Source organism: Henckelia pumila, unplaced genomic scaffold, assembly GCF_033568475.1.
Source record: "Henckelia pumila isolate YLH828 unplaced genomic scaffold, ASM3356847v2 CTG_477:::fragment_1, whole genome shotgun sequence".
NCBI lineage: Eukaryota > Viridiplantae > Streptophyta > Magnoliopsida > Lamiales > Gesneriaceae > Henckelia > Henckelia pumila.
Window position 1 is genome coordinate 841,534 of NW_027331840.1, and position 22,663 is coordinate 864,196.

A 22,663-nucleotide genomic window follows, 5' to 3' on the forward strand; every position below is an offset into this window, starting at 1 on the left:
AGGTGGATGCATAACAAAGACATCCGAAAACACGAAGATGTGAGTAAGATGGACCTTGATGAAATAACATTTCATAGGGTGTTTTGTTCAAAAGAAGAGGAGTTGGTATACGATTGATCAAATAGACAGCAGTAAAAACACAGTCCCCCCAGAATTTTGAAGGCAAAGAAGCTTGAAGTTTCAAGGAACGAGCAATTTCTAAAATATGTCGATGTTTTCGTTCAACCACTCCATTTTGCTGTGGAGTATATGAACATGAACTTTGGTGAATTATTCCTAATGAAGACAAGAAAGTGGTACATTCATGGTTGAAGAACTCTGTACCATTATCTGTCCGAATAGTTTTGATTGAGGCAGAGAATTGATTTTGAACAAGAGCTATAAAATTCTTGATCATGGTTAAAGTATCAAGCTTAGAATGCATTAAGTAAACCCAGGTTGAGCGGGTAAAATCATCCACAATGGTGAGAAAATACTTCTCCCCATTATAGGTGGCAGACTGAAAAGGACCCCAAAGATCCATGTGGATTAATTGAAAAGGATTCTTTGAATGTGAAGAGCTAGCTTTTGGAAAACACATCCTTGTTTGCTTAGACTGTGGACATACTTGACAATGATGAATATCAAACTCATGTGATAAGAAAGGTAGTAATTTCATTCGAGATAAGGAAACATGACCAAGGCGTTGATGCCAAGTAAATTCATTTGATACATCATTATTTGTAATGTGCAAAGCAGAAACTAAAGTATTACAATGAGCTGTAAGATAATTCTTATTTGAAAGAGAGGAACTAACAACTCTAGGATCAAAGCTGGAGATATCTAAGTGATAAAGTCCATTCTTCACTTTACCAATCCCCATTGGCTTCCCAGTGCATAGGTCCTGAAAGAGACAAAAGTGTGGGTGAAAAATAATGAAACAATGATGGTCTTTGGTGAAGCGAGACACATATAGTAAGTTGAAGTGAAATTGAGGAATTGATAGATTAAACTACCGTTTGAGGTGGAGTCTTTGTGCCAGAGACAGGGTCATATGATATACAATGTGAGAATGTGACAACATGTGATCCAAAAAAGGATTTTGAGTACTTATAATCTTGCAAGAGACAGAACCAGAAGGGAGATCAGAGCTCATAAGAGGTTTGGTGAAGCTGATCTGGCTTGGTATGCACTTACAGTAGCTGAGGAGGAGGATTATTCAAAGCCAAATACATATGATGTAGTTATGGCTAGTAAACATAAATACAAGTGGATGGAAGCTATGAATGAAGAGTTGAACTCACTGGAGAAAACATTATGCAAGACAAGGGCAGAAGTGAGGTTGACTGATCCAAGTGAGTAACACTAGTTTTGTTACCATTTGGCAATTGGACAATCCCATTGGCACCAACATAGGGAACCACATTATATAGATTAACATCATGACCAACCATGTGATCATTAGCTCCAGTATCCACTATCCAGTCTGAACACCAATATTCATGAGAAGTACCTGCCATATTAGCATAAGCTAGAACCGAATCAGTAGGCGTGTCCTTCTCCAACAGCTTCAAAATGGCAGCATATTGCTCTGGTGTAAAAGTGACAGTTGGAGCACTTTCAGGATCCACGGCCCCAATGTCTAGAGTTAGTGAAGGAAGAGTGAAATAACCATTGATGCCCAGAAATTATTATAAAAAATACTTAAAATTATGAGGGCATATTGATAAGCTCACAATTCAAACTGGTATATTTATGGGGGTTATAGATTATAGATTATAGAATAGAAGATTGTAGAGATAGATATGTATATATAAGTAAATGATTTATCTCTCATTGTGATTTGTTTCGAAAATATGAACCATCCATAAAAATTTTGATAATGTGTGAGGATCTTATTCTCATTCTATTCAACTAATCACAGGAAACTGCGGAAAGCAGACGTGAATAGACACCTCAAGATAAAGAGGTTTTACCTCCAAAAACTTCAAGTTTTGCTCGGCCATCTATAATACTTCACATTTCAAAGAAATTAAACCTCTCACATATGCATTGTTTTCTTTCTTGACATTCAATTCTCTGTATTGATTTCTGTACATTTGGGTTTTACAGAGTTCGATATGACTTCATAGAACTAGAGTTGACATTATATGCGCTCATTGTGGTTTGATTGTAGTTAAAATAGTATTCATTGATATAATTGGCTAGCTACCACACTTGTAAAAACACAGAAAGCATAAAACAGAAAAAGGAAAAAAATGCAATCTTGGAAGGCGTTTGACAGTGAAATGAGGCATGCATTACAAGATATTGCAGCCATTTTTTAGAGGCAAAACAAGAAAAAGAAGGGACATTAATTATTGCAGAAACGATCATAGGTAACGCTTCAGATACTCGCGCATTCGAGTGTAACGAACTTGAGGATAAAGCTGTGAAGCTTCTTCTCCATTTTCACCAATCTCAAAGTTTGTTAGGCTTCCTTCATAGAAAATATGATAGAAATGTCCCATTCCAACTTGCTCAACAAAGTTGTCACTCCCTGCGTTATATATGTCGAGGAGAGGTGAAAAAAAAATTAGATTTTTAGAACTTTTTATTTCCACTATTGTAGATATATTGCTTGGTTTACTTGAGAATTATTAATTCGCGTATCAATTTATTCCCATCTTTCATGCAAGTACTCTTATTATTTGGACCATATATATAGTTAATTGACCCATCAACAATTATTTACCTTTTAATTGAGCTAGGAAGTCTTCTTCTGACACGGTCGTTTTCTCCAGTGTTTCTCCCGTGAGATTCTCCCATATTTCGACCAACTCTCTTTGAGTTAGAATGTTTTCCGGTGGCCTCAAGTACAATGTCTTGTTTAACATTCGAGGGTCGTCGATCGACTTTATCGTATACGTCGCGATATCATCTTCATCCATATATATCGCTAGTATTGTTAAAAAAAATCATCAAAAATAAGATTAGGTCCTCCCCTCAAATTGTAGAGTACTTGTGATCTAAATGACCATACCTATTTAGAGGAGTTTTGCTAAAAACATGCATCTAACATAATATATTAGTGTCATATTCTCCTAAATTATTTCTAATATATGCACGCATTATATATTTTAGTTCCTGATTTTTCTTTCATACCGACGTGCATGATACATTAAAACAATTTTCTTTTTAAGAACTTGAGAAGTTATTTTTTTTATAAAAAAAAAGAAGAAGAAGAAGAAGAAGAAGAAGAAGAAGATTAAGTAATAGAACAAGTGTGTATTGACTAAATATTTAATTAATTAATACACAAAAATTTAAATAATAGTAAGGATATAGATAAAATGATAAAATGAAGGGGAATGTTACATACAGAGGATTACACGTTAGTTTGCATAATACACTTGAAATTACAAAAATATATTTGTACTTTATTTGAAAAAATTCTTTCCAAAATAAGTCAAAACAGTTATATAATTGTATAACCCAACGTCTCACCGTCGGTGGTGTATACATAGCATTTTTTTTAACTCAAAACAGTTATATATATAGCATTTCCCTAAAATGAAATAGGTAGGTGAAAGAAATTAATAGGATCGGGACCTTTGACATTTCCATGTCCATAGAGGGAGAGTTTGTGCTTTGGAGGAAGAAGGGTTCCCATCTGAGAGAGATTTCCGGCAAAATATCCGGCGAAACAGTTGGCGGAGACATATGTGTGAGGTATGTTAGCTTCTTCGATGGCTTTTCTTACAATCATTTTTTCATCAAAAGTAACTCTTCCTGGCTCCAGAGCATGCTCCATTCGAGCAGGGTCCAACCCAAACTCCGAAGGCAAGAATCGCTGCAAACAATTAACCATATATTATATCAGTGTTTTAGGAATTACATGAATTAATTAATTTTAGATATGAAATTAAGTACTTTCGTACCTTGATGTTTCCAGCTTCTTTAATGGCGTGGACGAGTTTGAGCTGCTGCAAGAGATTGTGGGTCCTGAAATGAACCCCCGACATGGCGGAAACCACCACGTCCACTCGCTTGACGGCCTCCACCAAGCTACGGTGGTCGGAAAAGGATCCCTCCACCAGCTCCGCCCCTTGCCGCTTGAACTCCAACAACAGCTGCAATTTGTCGATGTCGAGGCCGATCTCCGGGCGGCGGAGGATGTATGTAGGGTGGCCCTCCGCCAAGCTTGCCTTGACAAGCCTCTTGCCCATGTAACCTGTTCCACCCACCACAAGAACTCTACTTTTTTCCATATCTTCAAGACTAATATATTAAGCAGTGGTTATATATAGGGGATCGGATCGGAGTTTGATTTCTTGAAAATCTGAAGTGGAAGTTACTCAAATAATGTTATATTATATAACGTCCATAAGAATTCATGTATGAAAACGACACACACTTACTATCGAGGTGTTCATCGTTTGATTCGGTTTGAATTTGTCTAATTTCGGTTCGGTTTTCTGGTTTTTGGTTTATGAAAAATACAATCCGAAGTCAAACCATTTTACTTCGGTTCGGTTTTTATACTATAACGGACTGTTTTATATGGTTCGGTTTGATCGTTTTTATCATTAATAATACATAACACAATTAAAGATATTATACTGTTGAAAATGAAACCGATGGTCTATCTTAATTTCTTTATGTCAAAATTAAATATTAATTTCAGCGTCGATCATCATCGACTCTATGGATTCTAAAGAAAACCAAAATCAACTTTAAGAAAATTTTCTTAAAAATCTTGTTTTAATCTGAAATTCATGAATATAATTAACTCCTTGAAAATGATTTATTACGCGTTAATTTAACGTATTTATATTAAAATATTAAGTAATAAGTTCAAACATTGCTATATATATATATATAGTCTGTATTAGTATTACGATAAAATTATTTTCTTGGTTTACTACCAATATATATAACCTAAAAAACAAAACTTTAATTAGCTTCAAAAAATAGTTTTATTTTGTACCAAAAAAAGGAGGTTTTGCTGATTTAACGCATATTATCTCTATTTTTATTATTCTTTAGCAAAATAACTTAATTATGAGTATTTCAAATTAGTAATACAATAATAAAGCTTAAACGTAATAATAAACAAAGAAAATATTAAGTTAATTTACTATATTTACAACAACAACAAAAATCGTATGTGCGTAATGTTAATGGATAAAATATGGTTAAAATACACAAGTACATAAGATCATATGCATTTTGGGAGCATCTGCTAACTTAAATTTGTAAAAATGGAGTTGTTTTAATTTTTGGTATAAATATAATAAATAATGTGCCTAAACAAATTAATAAGTTGTCTGTGAGGTCGAGTTAAAAGAATTTGCGTTAGGTGAACAACCGGCACCATATTCATTCTATATTATTTAATTATTTGAAAACGCGTACAACCAATTGTGGCTTTATGTTTATAATTTAAAAGCCATCTTTAACGATAACTTTATCTTTAATATTCCCGGACCCTACCACATATATTATATATATCACAAAATTCCTATTAAACGGATTATCTCGTTAATTTTGCGAAATTGATTTTTTATTTGATTCAAGTTGTAAAATAACTATTACTTTTATTCTTAGATGTTTATGAACCAAGATGCTAACTTTAACTTTTTTGTATTTGAAATAAGATCATATTAACGTGTAATTATGTGGAGTTTATGATATTTATTTTTAATTATCAATTGTTATAAAATTCAAATTTTGCCAATAACTATCTTGCCATGATTTATATTAAATATCCGACGAATATTATTGAACAAAAATAATTAAAAATGAGGAGCATCGTAGCTATATAAACTTTTAAATTGTACCTCATTCGGAAATGAAATAGAATTTCAAACATGTAGATTTTTTCCTTTTCAGCTGATGAAAAACTACAGGCTGAAATTTGCTGTGTGTGTGTGTGTGCTGTAAATGGTAATGCCAGATTAATATGGGACGATGTTGATGCATGTCAAGCACATAAAATAAGAACACAAGCAACTGGATTCTTACAGAACATGATACATATTAATATAGCTGCGAAACATCAGTAATACTAAAATCGTTACTGGGGTTGCAACCAAACACTTATTTCATCTCTAAATAAAAGTCAGTTCGAATAATCAGAAACACGTCTTTAATATGGGACGATGGATTCTATGAGTTCTTGAAGAGGAGCAAGTTCCTTCTTGTCTATCAGCATGAATTCCTGCATAATTAAAGCAAATCTTCATCAAATTGAAACTGTGAAACGAGGGGATGGATATGTGCGAGATGCTACCAAAAGAACCAAGAATATCAAGAATAATCGTGTATGGTCGAGCGATATCCAGCTAGCTGCAGGCTCTAAGCCCAAAAATGATCTGATGCTAGATTCATTGTTTGCACAAAGAACTAACATGTGAGGATAAAATAAACAATTTACTGGATAAAAAATAGATTTTGTTAAGTAAGCTAGGAAAGTTTTGATGATTTCGAGCTGAGTGGTGATGAAATATAAGTCAAACACTGAGATACCAAGAATAAGGAACTTACACAGGTAAATAGTATGAAATGCTTGAAACATGTATTTAGATGTGCCTCCTCCTTGAGACTCACAATCTTCTGAAAATGAGAGTGATATATATGTGCATATACACGAAACAGGCGTTTGAATATGGTCTTCACTACATCCCTGAAATTTGAAGGGAATGGTGTGCCTACAGTATTTTATTTTGTCAGTTTGATGTGTTATCACATAACTAGAGGACAGAAATCCCAAGCTAATTAAGAGAATCATGACCAATGCATACTCAAGGAGGTGACGCTAAAAAGTATTATTACCGAGCTTCTGAGGAAATATTGACTCGTCATCCAATTGGGTTTCAATCCAATCCATTAAATACTCAACATATTTAGGAGCTGAAACTTCAATAGGTTTCTTGATTTGTACGCCGTCTGCCCATCTATATTCGTATCTGCAAAACAATTATGGTTAGTGGCTCCGTTTGGTAACACTTAAGATTTCTAAGTTTCTTCAGGAAGATGGAGATGACGGTATCATTGACATTATTAACTGGAAAGATGTTTCTGTGAAACATTTGTCCTCCGAAAATAATTGAGACATACTTGGGGCCGGCTGACATTGTAGGGCAGTTCTCTGGTGTGCAGAACTCTGTAAGGGTTCCGTAAAGAAGGTTCACTTGATTGAAGAAATCCACAGCTGAAAAGTAAAAATTAATAATCAAGAAGGCTTTCTAATTCTGATCCTCAGAGTGAGAATGGATGCACAAAGTAAGGGAAAAAAGTAAGGCATTCTAAGCATCTGTTAGTTTCCAAAATATAATTAGGGTTCATGGAATTATACCCATTAAAACTTATAAAAATATAATCATCCAAATAAGGCACGAGATATATCGAAGGCTTAAATTAAGAGAAGCAGATTAACATAGAGGTGTAAAAGAGTCAAACTTCAGTTGAGTTCATAAAAGTTCACGAGCTCGTAAACTAAAATTGAGCTCAGGCACAACAATCTTAAGCTCCACTGGACCTGAGATGAATTGGCTTGACTGACTGATAAGCAGACTCTACTCAACTTACACGTCTAGATTGAAGGGGTGCATACGCTGTCTCACTATTAAAAAAAGACAACATGATGTTTGTTCGTTAGTTATTTTTTTCCCATTAATTCAATAAATCAACACGCTTGTACTGATTTGCATGTTTATCTAATATCCAAACCAAAACTTAAATAATGTAAATTCAAAAAAATGAACTTAATAAGCATACTTCCACCTAATTCCAAACACACGTAATTGTACACATGCAGAGGGGGAGAAAGATAGTACTGTTGACAGCAAGCCATTCATTTATATCCTCGCCAGGTGGTAGCCTTACAGCTTCTCTCAAGTTTCCACTACCTAAAGTGGCATCGATATGCTTTCTCAGCTGTGCCCCCTGACAGTTGATCATATTGATTGAATCATGTAACGTGGTGGCTCGTAAAATTAAATATAAAGGTATGCAGAATGCAAAATGTGGATGCAAGGCATCCAGAAACAGAAAGCAAGTATAACATGAAATTCACCAAAAATCGAACAGTGAGGAGTGATGGAATGTAAAGAATGTGGCATGAGAGAGAGAGAGAGAGAGAGAGAGAGAGAGAGAGAGAGAGAGAGAGAGAGAGAGAAAAGAAGGAAAGAACGTGTAACTACCCTTTTACAGTGTGCATCCTCAATGAAATGAGAATGGAATTTACATTAACACAAACTAAAATTCAAGTTTCCCTTTTGGTGTGGCATCATGATGTATGGCAAATAAAGTTGAAATTTCCTTGGAGAATAGAGAGGTGCAGACAGGTGTCACATAATCAAAAGAAGTATAACATTTGAAAATATTTAAAATCATCAGTCAAAACACATCAAAGCTCTCAATTTATAGGAGGTTCAGATTTATTTTGTTTCTGCCAGCAGAAAACAGAACTGCTTAGAGGTTTAAAATTGAGCATTCGTCAAACTGAAGTTCTTCACAACAGGGCAATAACTGAGAAACAGGATATATCACAAAAATTCCACCTTACTGCCTGACGGTGCACTTTTTTTTGGACGGAATGTTTTTTGGTTCCTGTTTGAGAAATTAAAAGCAGAGCTCATAAATAACAAGAAGCACTCAACAGAAATTATCGGTAACAAATAAACATATTAAAGATAAGAATGAATGGATAAAGCCTTAAAGGTAATTGAGATGAAGATAATGGAAACAGCTACAGGCCAGTTTAGCACCATAAGATAATTCGATAAAAGGATTTAAGAAGCACTAGCTTCACAGTCTTCATGTTTAACATGCAGATGATCACAAATTTTCAATGTTCAAACATCGCTCAGTTGTTCCTTTAGGGAAACAATTTCCTATAGACATGTTATTGGTTAATAAATCACAGGGATTCAAATAGCAGAGATGTTCATTTGACTCACTGGACTAGGATCACACCTCCTGCCGCTCAACTGAAAAATAAGCCGTGTCTCAATTCCTTTATTCACGGTTACCCAATCTACTAGCACATGTTATGACAAATCTCCAGGAAAAAATGTAATTTGTTCCGTGCTATCAGAACTTAAGGATTCAACTGTCCTCCGGACAACATATGGATTCACTGGCAAAATCTCACAAACAAGCTATGTTCCCAATCCCCTTCTTCACAATCATAAGCTATTGATGCATTCTGTACCCTCAAAACTTGATGGCTTACACCTTTTACCCTTCATTAGACTCCTCCAACATGAACTTTTTCTCTTCGAAAAAATTCAATCTTTAAGATAAAAAAATCATTTCGTTCTTGAAAAATCATCAAGACAGCAACAAAAGAGAAAAAGAAAAGGATAACACAGATCACACAAAAAAACCCAGATGACAATAATCAAGAAAAGCCAAACACAACAGATTAACATCAACAATACAAAGAATCAATCCAAGAAAGGGACAGATCTGACGTAAATCAATCACAAAACGAGATATGAGATCAATACACCACAAATGAAATGTTATTCAGGAACAGAAATCACCTGCCCAGGCCAAAGAGACTCATGGCTCCGGATAGAAAGATGGAACGAAAGGGCGATGAAAAGAGAGATTATTCACACACACAGAGGAATATGTTGGCGTATTTATGGGATTGGAGCAGTTGTCATAAATATTAGAGGAAACGTCGAAAAAAGCTGTCGAGCACTGACTTCCCCTCCAATAATAAACACAACAGAGCAGCGCAGGTGTGGGGTCCAAGAGTGATGTAATAAAATGTCTTTTTTATTATATATAATATATAATATAATAATAAATTAAATTTCCTAAAAATATTTTTATGTTATTTTTTCATGCATTCATAAATATTCTAAAACACATCGTCAATTTAGATTTGGCTCGTCGACCAATCAACCCCATCACCCTAAAATTGCGGGTTGGGTTAATTGTGTTCTTTGCGGCGCCTTAGGACCCCGGGCCGGATTACCAAATTCTTTTTTCTTCTTCATCATGATTGATAAAAAAAATTATATGATCGATAATAATTTATATATAATTGATTAATTTTAAAATTTATATTATTTATAATAATTTATGATGGTTTCATGAATATTTAAATATGTATATTATTTATAATTATTTGTCTATGATTTTTTCAAATTTTTAACTTTTTTTAACAAAATAAAATAAAATTTATGAGATGGGCCTATGTGAATTAAATCAATGTGGCCCATATAGCTAATAGCCCATCCTTTTTCACCCTTTCTTCCCCGACGATCAAAACATTTCGCATTGCCCATCCTCTCGCGAACCACCGAACCAGCACACAACTCGGCTTTAATCTCGTTTTGGGTTCCTTTCAATTTCTCTTTCTCGACTTTTTTGGTTTATTAATTGTCTTTATTTAGCGATAATATTAAGGAATTTATAGTTTACGGTATCACCAAACTATTCCAAAATTCTCAGCTCAACGGAACCTAATCTGACTCTGTCCGATTTTCTGGGAAACTGAAGTGTTGCCAGAGATGGGGAAGAAGCAACACAGCAAAGACCGGATGTTCATTACGAAAACGGAGTGGGCCACCGAGTGGGGTGGCGCCAAATCCAAAGAAACCGGAACCCCCTTCAAACGCCTTCCTTTCTATTGCTGCGCGCAAGTATCCTTTTCTTTTTGGCCTCCCAAATTCAGAGCTTTCGTGATTTTAGTAGTTCTTCTTGATTAATTAAATGATTGATTATAGTTTTTTTTTTAATGCAGTCTCACGTTTACCCCGTTTGAAAACCCTGTTTGCACAGCAGATGGAAGTGTATTTGAGATGATGTTAGTTATTTACTGCAGTGGACTAACTCTTTCTCATGTTTATTTTAATCATTTTGTTTTTAAATTTGAAGTTGGAGTTGAAGAACTCTGATGTTGAATTTTTTTTTTTCAATTGGATTTAGGTATATTATGCCGTACATCTTGAAGTATGGGAAACATCCGGTAACTGGATCTCCGCTCAAGCAGGAGGATTTGATTCCTCTCACTTTTCACAAGAATTCTGAAGGTAAGTCATGTGTTATGTTTAATGGTTTTGAGTTTTCCTTTGTATTAAAGTTTGAAATATGTGCAGAGAAGATTGTGGTTGAAATATATTCAGTTAAATATCCCAGCCTCATTCATTCAATCATTTGAATGAACATGGGCAGTTTAAATCTTGCAGTTTTATTTGATAATGATGAGCTATCTACGCTGTTTATTACAGTTGTTTAACAATTTATATATGAAAAATAATCGTGGCATGGGCTTATCTGCCAAAGTTATTTTCTGCTCTGCCCGCTTGAACCTTGAGTTATTTGAGATTAATATTTTATTTCCTAGTATACTAATTGTATGTTGCTAACTACTTCCGGTACTTTATCTTGCCATTCTTCGATGAGGCATTGTTATATTTCTTCAAGGGGGCTGCTGTGGGTTTGAGATGAGGGTTTCGGTATTAGTGGCTGGTGGCAACAGTGATATATAACAAAAGGATAACAGAGAAGATGGAAAGAGGTTTTGGGCGACAAGATCAACAGATGTAACTATTTGTAAGGGTGTGGTGAAGTGGGTGGAGTCGGCTCACGAGGTTGTTGAGTTGACAAGATTCAAGCTTGACTACTCGAGTATTTTGAAGATGCAAGTTTGAGCTCAAGCATAGTGGTTGTTTGCAAGCTTATTTCTTAGCGTTTTAGATTTTTTTAATAAATTTTTTATTCAATTAAGATTTTATCTAAATTTATCTATGAACTTATGACCATACTAATGAATTAAGTTCAAGGATTGATATATCGAGTCTTCTGATCGTGAGCTAAGTATCAATACTTTGAGCTAGATGAGCTCGAATTTTTGAATTCGAGCTCAAGATCATAAGTTCCATGATTTCAACTTGTTTACTCTCCCAAGCAGATGGCAGTGGATGGGCACAATATCAAAACCTCGGTGGGAAGCATAATTAATATGATTGTTAGCCACGATGCATAGAGATGTTCTGTACGTTTGATAGCTAAGTTTACTCCCGCTGCTGTTGCAGATAATAAGCTTGAGAAAAGATTACATCAGCCATACTTTTTGATCTAGTAGGACCTTTTGGAAATTTTAACTTTGATTTCCTAATCTTAGAATTTCAGGCTCTTTTAACTTTTAAACTTTACATTTATTATAGTGGGTTTAATACTATTCTCGTTTTGCAGGAGAATATCATTGCCCTGTTTTGAATAAGGTCTTTACTGAGTTCACACATATAGTTGCTGTGAAGACCACTGGAAATGTGTTCTGTTACGAGGTACATTTTTTTCCTGTTGGATTTTCACGAAGTTGAACTTTTTCCTGTTGATATCTTCGTTCATTTAGTCGTTGTTGCTGCCTAGGCTATCAAGGAATTGAATCTCAAAGCCAAGAACTGGAAGGAACTTCTCACTGACGAACCATTCACCAAGCAAGACCTTATAACCATTCAGGTGGAATATGTTGCACCATGCATTTTTTCACCGAATGGATTGATGCATTTTTTCACCGAATGGATTAAATATTTGAATTACTTTTCATTTAAATAATGGTTTAAGTCGGTAACAGTTTGTGTTTGGTTTTCCCGAGTAGAATCCCAATTTACTTGATAGCAAGACTCTGGTGGATTTTGATCACGTCAAGAAAAATTTAAAAATCGACGACGAAGGTGAGTTTCTATCTATGGATTTTTTAGATGCCTGCTTTCCCTTTTTTTTTTTTTTTTTTTGTGACTACCACATTATAGTCAACCATTATGTTTCTCCTGTGGCAGAATTAAAGAAAATGGAATCAGATCCGTCTTATAGTATAAACATTAATGGTGATATCAAACAAATGCTTGAAGAACTTGGAACTGAGAAAGCAAAGGAAATTGCATTACATGGTGGTGGCGGAAACAAAGCAAAAAATGAAAGAGCGGTGGCCCTAGCTGCCGTTTTAGCTGCAAGATCACGTATCAAGGACGACGCTGACTCAAAGAGCGATGGCATGCCCAAGCAGACATACAGTATTGTTGATGCGGCTTCTGCTGCAGTTCATGGAAGAAGTGCAGCTGCCGCAAAATCTGATGCCGGTAATAAAACCGCTGCTCGAATAGCCATGCACATGGCTGGGGAGAGGACACCAGTAAATGCAAAGCTGGTTAGTTTTAGCTTTTGATATTTATGTATTTTCTCGGAATCTATAAGCTTGGCTGATTCTATGCAGTATGCAGAAACATTTAATTTTTTTGGAAAACTGTTGGGTTCTTAACTTGTTATTTTTAAGGTGCTGACTTTTCTGATCTATTCATATGCAAACATGTAAAAACGTGAAGATCGAGGGAGAAGTTAGAAGTGTTGAATGCAGCTCTTGTTATATCTTCCTTTTGTACACAGAAATTTCAAAATGTTGCAAGCACTTGCCCGAATTAAGGATGTTATAATTAAGAAGTATGAAGGATCATATAGTTTAGAGAATATTGCATCTGACATTGTTGTGCAGCTGGAAATTAGAGATCGCGATAAAAAGTAATAAATGCTGTTTTTAAGTCTTACTATGCACAATTGGCTAGGATCTCCACTTACTGTCAAGCTACAATTCAAAACATTCTATGTTGAATTGTGACTTGATTGTTTATTAATAACCAGATATTTTAAAATGTTGATCACTTGATTTATGCCTTTCTTTGTTGACGAGGTTCCTTATTTAATATTTATTACTATCAGTAGATTACTTCGCTATCCTCTTATGTGGTTTGCTTGTACTGTCTCAAGATGAGGTATGATTAACATTGAGACTTTTTGAAAATCTTGTAGGTTAAGAGTCGCTTCACAAGTGGCGCTGCTTCACGATCTTTCACCTCTACCTCTTACGATCCCGTGACTCAAAATGAGTATGAATATGTTAAAGTTGAGAAAAATCCCAAGAAGAAAGGTTATGTCCGGCTTCAAACTACACACGGTGATTTGAACATTGAGCTCCATTGTGATATTGCTCCAAGAACATGTGAGAACTTCATCACTCTTTGTGAACGTGGTTATTATAATGGAGTAGTTTTCCACAGAAATATTAGGTACTTGAAATTATTTAACAACACTTGTAAAATTTTCTTTTACCCTTAGGACTTTAATATTAACTAATGCTGCACCCAACGAGCAGGAACTTCATGATTCAGGGCGGTGATCCTACTGGGACTGGGAGAGGAGGTGAGTCGATTTGGGGGAAGCCCTTCAAAGATGAACTTAACTCGAAATTAGTTCATTCTGGGAGAGGTGTTGTTAGTATGGCAAACTCAGGTCCTCACACAAATGGTTCACAGTTCTTTATATTGTACAAATCTGCAAATCATTTGAACTTCAAGCACACAGTTTTTGGAATGGTCGTTGGAGGGCTGACAACCCTCTCAGCATTGGAAAAAGTACCCGTTGATGATGATGACCGTCCTTTGGTTTGTAATCTTCCTTTCTTACAATTTGTTCTTTCCTTTTGTCTTTAATTTACTGCCTTTTTACCTTTGTATGGATGCTCAACTTTAGTTTTCCAAGTATTTGCTTCTTAGTTTTGACTTTGAGCTTCTATACCTGCTTTTCTGTTCGCCTTTTGCAGGAAGAAATCAAGATTACAGGTGTAGAAATATATGTCAATCCTTACGCAGAATCTGATGACGAGGACAACACCGATAAAGAGAAGACTGCTGATGATGAAGAAAATGTTAGTCTGATTGTCTGGTTGCAGTAATTGTCATTTCATGAATCTTTCTTCAATTTTCAAATGACAATTTTTTTATTGTTTTCTACGTGTTTTTTTGGAGTGATTTCAGGATAAGATAGGTTCATGGTACAGTAATCCTGGTACGACAGCAGCACAAAATCCTGCTTCGGGTGATGGTGTTGGAAAGTACTTGAAGGTGAGGATTGCTCCAGCTGCATCTGCCACCACCCTTGATAGTGATGTGCTTGCTGGTTCTGTTGTAAAGAAGAGAAAATTTGGCAAGTCAAGTGGAGAACTCAAAGATTTTTCTGCTTGGTAGGTTTTCCTTGATTTGTGTTACTGATCTAGGTTTCCACTGACTTGAAAATGTTACGACTCGGATTTGTCATTGCGTCTGCATTCAGAATAACAGTTTTCAGATATTGTAAGATCTCTTTAGTGACGCCTTCATTACCGAATATAATTTGTAGACATTGTCAGACAAATTTTTCGTTGGAACGTGAATTCCATGCTTGTTACTGGTGCATTTTCGTATTAAGATGAAGTGACGGTTCTTAATACCATGCTTTACCCCATCCTTGCATTATCTCGATGATATGATGTAGAATTCAGTAATAGGAAAAGGATATGGCACCAAGAAATTCCATGTTTTTGACTCTGGTACTTTTATTTGATGGGATTCCTTGAAGCATATTTGGATTTATGATAGAGCTGGTTGGCATGTTTTCCCTTCCGTATTGTGCCTCCCCACGTTGTTGCAGACATTGCTTCTATGTTTCTGTAATTGATCAACCATTTATTTAACTTGGGCTATTATTGGTTATTGAAACTAGTATTTGCCTAGTTTTGAACATCATTCTTTTGCAGGATTCTATCGAAAACCTGCAGTGTTCTGGTTTTAGACTAGATGTTTTTGAAGCTTGAGTTTCCAGTTTTTGGTCGTGTCTTGTACTATAAAATCTTATTTTTATCGACTAACGATTCCAGCACACAGGTTGTGTAACTAATATGATAAATTTGGTAAGTTTGAGAAGATTAATAGATGTGTCTCTGAGCCCATCTTTTCGCTCCGCACTATTCGAGCCTAACTCTATACTCTTTTAAGTTAAACTCTCACCAATCATAGCTAACAAGATTCTAAAATTTTCAACATCCTAGCTAGCTTTTACTTAGGTAGTGTTTGGAAGAGCTTTTAGAAATCATTTTTCAACGCTTTCTTCACATTAATTACAAAAATCAATTTTTAGTCTTGAGTTCCGAGCAATATTGCTTTGTTCTCCATTGTTTCTACCTTGTCCCCCAAAGCACATGAAAATCTAGATAAATAAAATAAATTTTTGATGTTTTGATTTATGTTCTAATGCTTTCTGCCAAATAACTCATGCTCGAGCTTTATATGAGCCAAACTTAAGTGTTCGAAAGCTCACCAGCTATCTCATGAATTCCATCATCATTTGCTTACGTTTATCGGACAGTTGTTGATGTTTTCATTTATGTTCTAATGTTTTCTGCATACCAGTCATTGCATGCATGCTGGGAAAGAATTATCGATGGTTTGATTTATGTTCTAATGATATAATTCGTGAATTTCGGCTCTGTGTAGGTCAACGTTTAAAGTTACCAAACGTGTATTTGCCGACCCTACCCACAGGTAGTCCTGTGGGTTCCTGTGGGTAGCGTGGCAGATTATCAATCATGGGGTTACATATTGCCCACAGAATACAGCATGTTCAAAACCGTAAACATGTTCAAATACGTACCTATCACAATCCGATTTTGGACCGATTACATTAAACCACCTTTAATTATCTTGTCACAGTAATCGATGTCTAAAAACTCACTTTAATTCATCAATGATTCGTTTTACAGAGTTAAAATTGAATCAATCTATAGAAAACAGTTACCATCTCAATTAAATTATAATAATAATAATAACAAAAAAAAAAATGTATATAGAAAGGGGACGACTCCTATTGTAGGTCAAGCGCCGCAATCTTGGTTTTGGCGGCTCGTACAGCGTTTTCCATGTCCTGGAGTTGGGTGAAATCCATGTTCTGGAGAATCATGTCCCACGCGGGTTGCCCCTTCCCCAACGCCTCTTTGATCCCCTTCTCCATATCCGTCAGCTCGGCCATCTCCGATCCCATAAGGAGCGAGAATTCAGATGTACCGTTCTTGGCCACCTCAGAACAAGGATCGGCAATGTAGCGCCTCGCGATCGAGAAGAACATAGGATCTCCTTGCGCGAACGCGTTGCCGAACCTGGAGAAGGCCACGACCCCCACCTTGGCGTCGAATTTCTCGCAGAAGTGACGGGCCTTCTTGAAGAGGCCTTGGCGCCGTTTTGTGAAGGTTGTGTTCAGTTCACTTCTCTCCTCGATCAACTGGATCCCCACCCTCCTGTCCTTTCGTTTCCTCGATGGGTTTAAGGCTACTATCTGGTTTTCTTCTGTCTTTATTGCTACCACCGCAGATGTATCACCTTCTTCTACAGGTACTATCTGGTTTTCTTCTGTCACGAGTTCTGTAGATGTATCATCTTCTTCTACAGCTACTATCTGGTTTTCTTCTGTCACGAGTTCTGTAGATGTATCATCTTCTTCTACAGCTACTATCTGGTTTTTTTCTGTCACGAGTTCTGTAGATGTATCATCTTCTTCTATAGCTACTATCTGGTTTTCTCCTGTCACGAGTGCTGTAGATGTATTAGCTTCTTCGACATCTACTATCTGGCTTCTTTCTCCTGTGTTCATTGTTACGACCGCCCCGCAGATGTTTGTATGAATGAATGAATGAGTGAATGAATGAAATCAAGAGGGAGATTGCTAATATATATATATATAGTTACGTCTGTATATGTATGTGCGTATTTGAATAGAAAACGAATTTGGTCTATGATGGATTCGTCGTCATCAAATCTCAAATTTTAATTTTAAATAAAAATAATAAATAGAGGACTTTAATAAATTTTAGAAAGTCTCGACTTGTGTGGTGCAGTCCTAATATAGTAAAATTTATAATATAGTTTTAGATTTTATGGAGACCCCCCTTTTTTTTTTTACCATATTTGAACGGATTGAGTCTTGATACAAATCAATTAGTTTCCCCCCAAAAGTCATAGAAACCGCTCAAGGCCCGTGTTTCCTTTTCTTGTCGGCCTTTATTCTAGTTGCATGTACAACTACTAAAACTATAATCTATACTAATAATATGCACCCAACTCCTTAGTTTAAGGTAACTTATCTTCCTTATTTAACTCATTTTAGTAAACCCACAAAATATATATTTTTTCATTCAATAAAATTATTTTAAGAACTTATTTTAGGAAGTTCTAAAAATAACTTCTAAATAAGTTGTAAACCATAATCAATTATTTAAAAGATGTAGAAAATTAATTGATTACGTTCAAAATTTAGAGTAGGTACCGTATCTTGTGAGACGACAGTAATTTTACCCATATTTATAACCAAAAGTAATACTTTTGGCATAAAAATAATATTTTGTGGTAGGTAATCCAAATAGGAGACTCAACAAAAAATAATACTTTTGGTGTAAAAAGTTATATTTTGTAATTGGTGACCCAAATAAAAGACCCGTCTTATAAAATTGACTCGTGAGACTGTCTTACAGAAGTTTTTGTCAAAAATTTATGGACACGAATTATCATGTTGGTTGCTGATGTGGGAGGGTTTAAAAGTGTTATTAAAGAACTCAATTTAATTTATAAAATACAGCTTTTTTAATTATTTTTTTATGGTAAAGCTTGCAAATTTATTAATCAATAGACAAATATTTGGTTATAAGATCTACCAACTAAAACGAAAAATGTTCATGTTCCCATACAAATCGAGAAGGGGAAGAAATAGAAAAAAAGAAATCGAGTTAACAACCACATTCGCCGTTCTACGTATATGAGATATTTCGTGTTTGGAGTAAGCATGAGTAGATGTCGTCAGTAGCTACGGAACTGATGTAACTTAAGTTTTCCTATGAACTAACGATTGTTTGCACCCCAAAAAAAAAATCAGTTTAAAGCGTGAAAAATCAACTGAAATCTATTAAATCTATCTTATACTAACCGCATTCCTTATCATACCTGAGAACTTTTTTTTAAAAAATAAAAATCGAAATCCACAATTCATAAGTTAACCTATTATAAATAAATAAATAAATATATATATATATATATATATATATATATTAATCTTTTTTATAAAAAGACCTAAACAATCTTAGAAGTAGGAATGGAAACGGGGTGGGTTTGGGCAAACCCGAGACCCGCCCCGCCCCGCCCCGTGGACCCGACGGGTCCAATTCGGGCTAGACCCGTTGGATCCGTCAAATTAAATATAATTTAAATTATATTAAATAAAATTTTAAATAAGTTAAAAAATTAACAAATCATTATTAAATTTATATTAATAATATTTAAAATAAAAAATATTTTTATAAGTTAAAATATATGATTTTAATTTAAATAATAATTAATAACTAAGAAAAAAATCATAATAATATATTTTCATATTAAAAATACCATAATATATTAAAATTATTTAAATCCAAAAATATTATAAACTCAAATTAAGGATAAAGTATGATTATGTAATATAATTATATATTGTTAATATATATACATATATAATTTATATTTATATTTAATATATATTTTTTGATGGGGTGGGTCCCGGCGAGACTCGCTTGGTCGGATCTAAACCCGTCCCGCCGGGCCGGGTTCAATGTGAGGTCGGATTTAAACCTGACTCATTGTCATCCCTACTTAGAAGAGCTAAGATCGTTGCGCATTGACCATAAAAAAACTTCTATTTCTTTTTTATACATCATATTGGAGTGAGAGATTAGAACCTATGACCTCTGTCAGGTGGGACTTGGGAGAGGCAATGCTGTCAAACTTACAAGGCTTGAATTTTGGTACCATTGCAAAATTTCAATGTAAAGTATACAAACGTTGGAATTGTAGAAATAGAGAGAACAAAATTGTAGAAATCCAAGCTGAATGAACTTGTGGAGTTCGCACACCTATTTAACATTCCGACACGATTGCGCTGCCCCTGCTTTTATGCACCCAAGCCGTTGATACACGTAACCTCTCCGAATGAATCACCATATAAGAAAGTATTGTTGACATGAAGCTGTAATAGATATTGTCGATTTCGAGCTACAAGTGCTAGAAGTATCTTGACAGTGATGAGAGTCGCAACATGTGAAGAAGTCTGGATAAAATCAAGACCCGATCCTTCGCAACCAACCGTGCTTTATATATGATTGTACTAAAAAGGTCCAGTTGTTGGACTCCATAGCTGCCAATTCACCTTTTTATGGCCTGAAGAGCTACTCTTCATGCTCCACGGCTTAATGATAGTGTTAAGAGGGTTTATATGCAGATGATCTGGCTTAAATCAGGTTCTTCTAGGATGGTCAAATCAGATTTACTAATCAAATACGAATTAAAATAATTGTTCTCATGCATAAATTTTCCAATTACGTACAGGGACTCCAAAAACCTGCACAAAAGAGGACTCCACAAGTACAAAAATCTTGAAAAGACACTAGTCGCTCAAAATCATTGAAAATTGTTGTTGTATGATGCTGTAGTCAAATGGATGTTTTCCCTTGAACTGGGGTGATCTGCAGGCCAAACTGGCGGATGATCTTTTCCGTTCGAGGTTTGTAGTCGGTGTCATTTCTTCGAATCTGTAAAATATAAAGTGTCACTTCAATTTCTAGAGACAAAAACAGTCGACAGAGCCAAGTGAAACATAAAGTATCACCTCTATCCCAGGGAAACAAGTTCCCACCAACTCTTTGTAAACAATCAGTGACGGGTTTTGTACGGGAAATCAACATGTTTCTCATGTCGGGTAAATTCATTCCGTTCTCCAGTGGATTTTTAAACTCAAACGGATTTAGTTGGCCATCGAAAATGTGTGATCTGCTTGCGTCCCAGTCAACTCCTTCACCAGTTTTGTTCGCAAGCGAACCTCTAGCCCGAGCAGCTTCCAATACTCCTCTTCTTGTCACCATAAAAGCTAACACAACAATCACTGATTAATCAAACTTCTCCATGATTTTACACCAATCAAGCAGCCAGAGAGCCGGTTTAAACCAAAAAAAAATTGCCATTATCTTCTGGTTTTCCATGCTTATATTGCATTCTGAGCAGTCTATAACAGAATTTGCAATGACATGCAAAATAATGGGTTTCATATGTTAGAAATGTACCATTACGAGGGACCTTAAAGATGTAATTGGTTGGAAGGCCAATGCCAAAACCGAGCAAAGTGAAGCCAATGCTAAATCCGACGCCACAGCCGGCGCCAACATAGCCAATTACTTCAGGGCCAAAGCCAGGGCCCCATCCCACGCCGCAACCTATGCCTATTCCAGCTCCCCAAAATGCTCCGTAAGTTGGATGCACTGGGTTCCATCTTTCATATCTCCTGAATATGCTCTTTATAATCATTTTAACCTGAAATCGAGAAACAAAAAGACGAGAATGGATAAACAATTATTACAATCGACATTCAATTTCAAAAGTTAATGTACACAAAGTATTTCATGACAAATACTGTAGACACAAGAAAGCTTCGCTCTTCCAAAACATAACTTCTAATTTCAGAAAATTTATAACTTGAGGCTAGGCTTATCGGAGCGTAAAAACATTAAATGGGCAATCAAACCGAATTCGGACGAATTGAAATTGAAATTCTTCCCAAAACAGAACTGAGCAAGGAAACAGTGGGGAAAAAAATTGTAAAAATTCCATTCCTGTGCGTGCATGCAAGCAAGAACCCACAGAAAAAATGGTAGAATTTGTTTGATAATTACAGTTTCATTAAAATAAAGCCATTGAAGAATTCGAAGTACCTGGAATTAAATGAGATTTTCGTGTGTCGGAGGCAAGCCAGTGTGAATATGTCGCGTTCACCGTTCAAGCGCTACCGCAAGATTTTGCAGATAACATAAGAGTACCTTTTTATAGATATATAAGCTTATGTTTCAGCATATATATATAGACAATTATGAATTACCTCTATATATAGTTAAATGATTTAATTAATTAATTTTGCACTAATCATATTTATAATATTTATCAAGTAATCAATCGTTATAGATAACGTTTTAATTAGTTCCTTTTTAACTTATCTATATATAACATAACTTTTAAGATAAATAATTAAATATTATATATGGTGTAAGTTTATCCAATGTTCACGGAATTTATTTAATTCGGCAGATATTGGGCCCAGTGATAAGCAATGGGACAAAATCTTATCAAATGGGCCTTGTTACTTCCCACGTACATACAAAGGAGTTGCCGTCATAAGCCATAACATAACATATGTGGCCATAAATAAAAGATAAAGTTTTGTTTCAAAAAAAAAAAAAAAAAAAAAATATAAAGTTATATCATCTGTTAATTTATTTAATATAAAAAATTTATGAGTGAGATTTTAATAATGAATAATCTAATATATTAATCCCATATATTATTTAATATCAAATAGGCTCCCAACATTTTTCTATGTGATTCATTTTTTAATTTCATTAAATATATTTTTGACGTTATATAATTAAATATCGTTTGATATTAAAAGACGAGTCATTGATTAACTATAAGGGTGTTTGACTAAACTTATTAAAAAGAGCTTATAAGTTTTTAGAGTTTAAAAGCTGTTTTACAAGCTTATAAGCTGTTATAACTTATTTTAAAAATAAGTTGTTAAGTGTTTGGATAAACTTATTTTAAATAACTTAAAGATGTTGATGTGTTTGGTATTATAAGATCTTTTTATTGTCGAAATTACCAAAAAGAATATAATTATATGAAAATAATGTTTCGAGTTATACATATATGAAAATATTTTTAGAATAAACATATATTAAAAAATAAAATTGTTATAATATTTTTATTTTAAAAAAATTTATGTGATTTGGAATTATTTTAAAAAATAATAT

At 34.8% G+C, this 22,663-nt stretch overlaps 5 protein-coding genes across 11 annotated transcripts; 1 reads left to right on the forward strand and 4 right to left on the reverse strand.

Annotated features, from left to right (window-relative positions):
• Positions 1–637: 637 nt before the first annotated feature.
• Positions 638–4,327, reverse strand: LOC140872746 (isoflavone reductase homolog). Of its 4 annotated transcripts, XR_012147912.1 has the most exons (7): positions 3,900–4,327; positions 3,571–3,811; positions 2,714–2,917; positions 2,397–2,518; positions 1,284–1,621; positions 996–1,181; positions 638–883 (listed from the first exon to the last, which is right to left on the reverse strand). XR_012147912.1 is itself a non-coding variant. In XM_073275630.1 (4 exons), the coding sequence occupies exons 1-4, from the start codon at positions 4,227–4,229 to the stop codon at positions 2,352–2,354; spliced, it is 942 nt and encodes a 313-aa protein (XP_073131731.1). In that variant the 5' UTR covers positions 4,230–4,320; the 3' UTR covers positions 2,233–2,351. The 4 variants fall into 4 exon arrangements, 1 of the variants encoding a protein (XP_073131731.1); XR_012147911.1 differs by having other exon boundaries at positions 996–1,621; XR_012147910.1 differs by lacking the exon at positions 996–1,181 and having other exon boundaries at positions 1,493–1,621; positions 3,900–4,326.
• Positions 4,328–5,938: 1,611 nt separating this feature from the next.
• LOC140872729 (MOB kinase activator-like 1A) lies at positions 5,939–9,667 on the reverse strand. Of its 3 annotated transcripts, XM_073275606.1 has the most exons (7): positions 9,513–9,667; positions 8,526–8,574; positions 7,800–7,908; positions 7,081–7,174; positions 6,796–6,929; positions 6,508–6,671; positions 5,939–6,181 (listed from the first exon to the last, which is right to left on the reverse strand). In XM_073275606.1, the coding sequence occupies exons 1-7, from the start codon at positions 9,533–9,535 to the stop codon at positions 6,110–6,112; spliced, it is 645 nt and encodes a 214-aa protein (XP_073131707.1). In that variant the 5' UTR covers positions 9,536–9,667; the 3' UTR covers positions 5,939–6,109. The 3 variants fall into 3 exon arrangements, with proteins under 3 accessions (XP_073131707.1, XP_073131708.1, XP_073131706.1); XM_073275607.1 differs by lacking the exon at positions 8,526–8,574 and having other exon boundaries at positions 9,513–9,659; XM_073275605.1 differs by lacking the exon at positions 9,513–9,667 and having other exon boundaries at positions 8,526–8,618.
• Positions 9,668–10,247: 580 nt separating this feature from the next.
• Positions 10,248–15,244, forward strand: LOC140872736 (peptidyl-prolyl cis-trans isomerase CYP65). 2 transcript variants are annotated; one of them, XM_073275621.1, is made up of 12 exons: positions 10,248–10,320; positions 10,435–10,625; positions 10,727–10,789; positions 10,912–11,015; positions 12,181–12,272; positions 12,358–12,447; positions 12,587–12,662; positions 12,768–13,135; positions 13,792–14,048; positions 14,135–14,423; positions 14,582–14,686; positions 14,796–15,244. In XM_073275621.1, exons 3-12 carry the CDS (start codon positions 10,785–10,787, stop codon positions 15,003–15,005), a joined length of 1,596 nt encoding a protein of 531 aa, XP_073131722.1. In that variant the 5' UTR covers positions 10,248–10,320; positions 10,435–10,625; positions 10,727–10,784; the 3' UTR covers positions 15,006–15,244. The 2 variants fall into 2 exon arrangements, with proteins under 2 accessions (XP_073131722.1, XP_073131721.1); XM_073275620.1 differs by having other exon boundaries at positions 10,254–10,621.
• Positions 15,245–16,488: 1,244 nt separating this feature from the next.
• On the reverse strand, positions 16,489–17,565 carry LOC140872802 (agamous-like MADS-box protein AGL61). Its single transcript, XM_073275696.1, has one exon. It carries the CDS (start codon positions 17,437–17,439, stop codon positions 16,657–16,659), a length of 783 nt encoding a protein of 260 aa, XP_073131797.1. The 5' UTR covers positions 17,440–17,565; the 3' UTR covers positions 16,489–16,656.
• Positions 17,566–20,151: 2,586 nt separating this feature from the next.
• Positions 20,152–22,045, reverse strand: LOC140872790 (cadmium-induced protein AS8). The gene is made up of 4 exons (XM_073275676.1): positions 21,572–22,045; positions 20,927–21,173; positions 20,476–20,733; positions 20,152–20,398 (listed from the first exon to the last, which is right to left on the reverse strand). Exons 2-4 carry the CDS (start codon positions 21,165–21,167, stop codon positions 20,385–20,387), a joined length of 513 nt encoding a protein of 170 aa, XP_073131777.1. The 5' UTR covers positions 21,168–21,173; positions 21,572–22,045; the 3' UTR covers positions 20,152–20,384.
• Between the last annotated feature and the right edge of the window lie 618 nt (positions 22,046–22,663).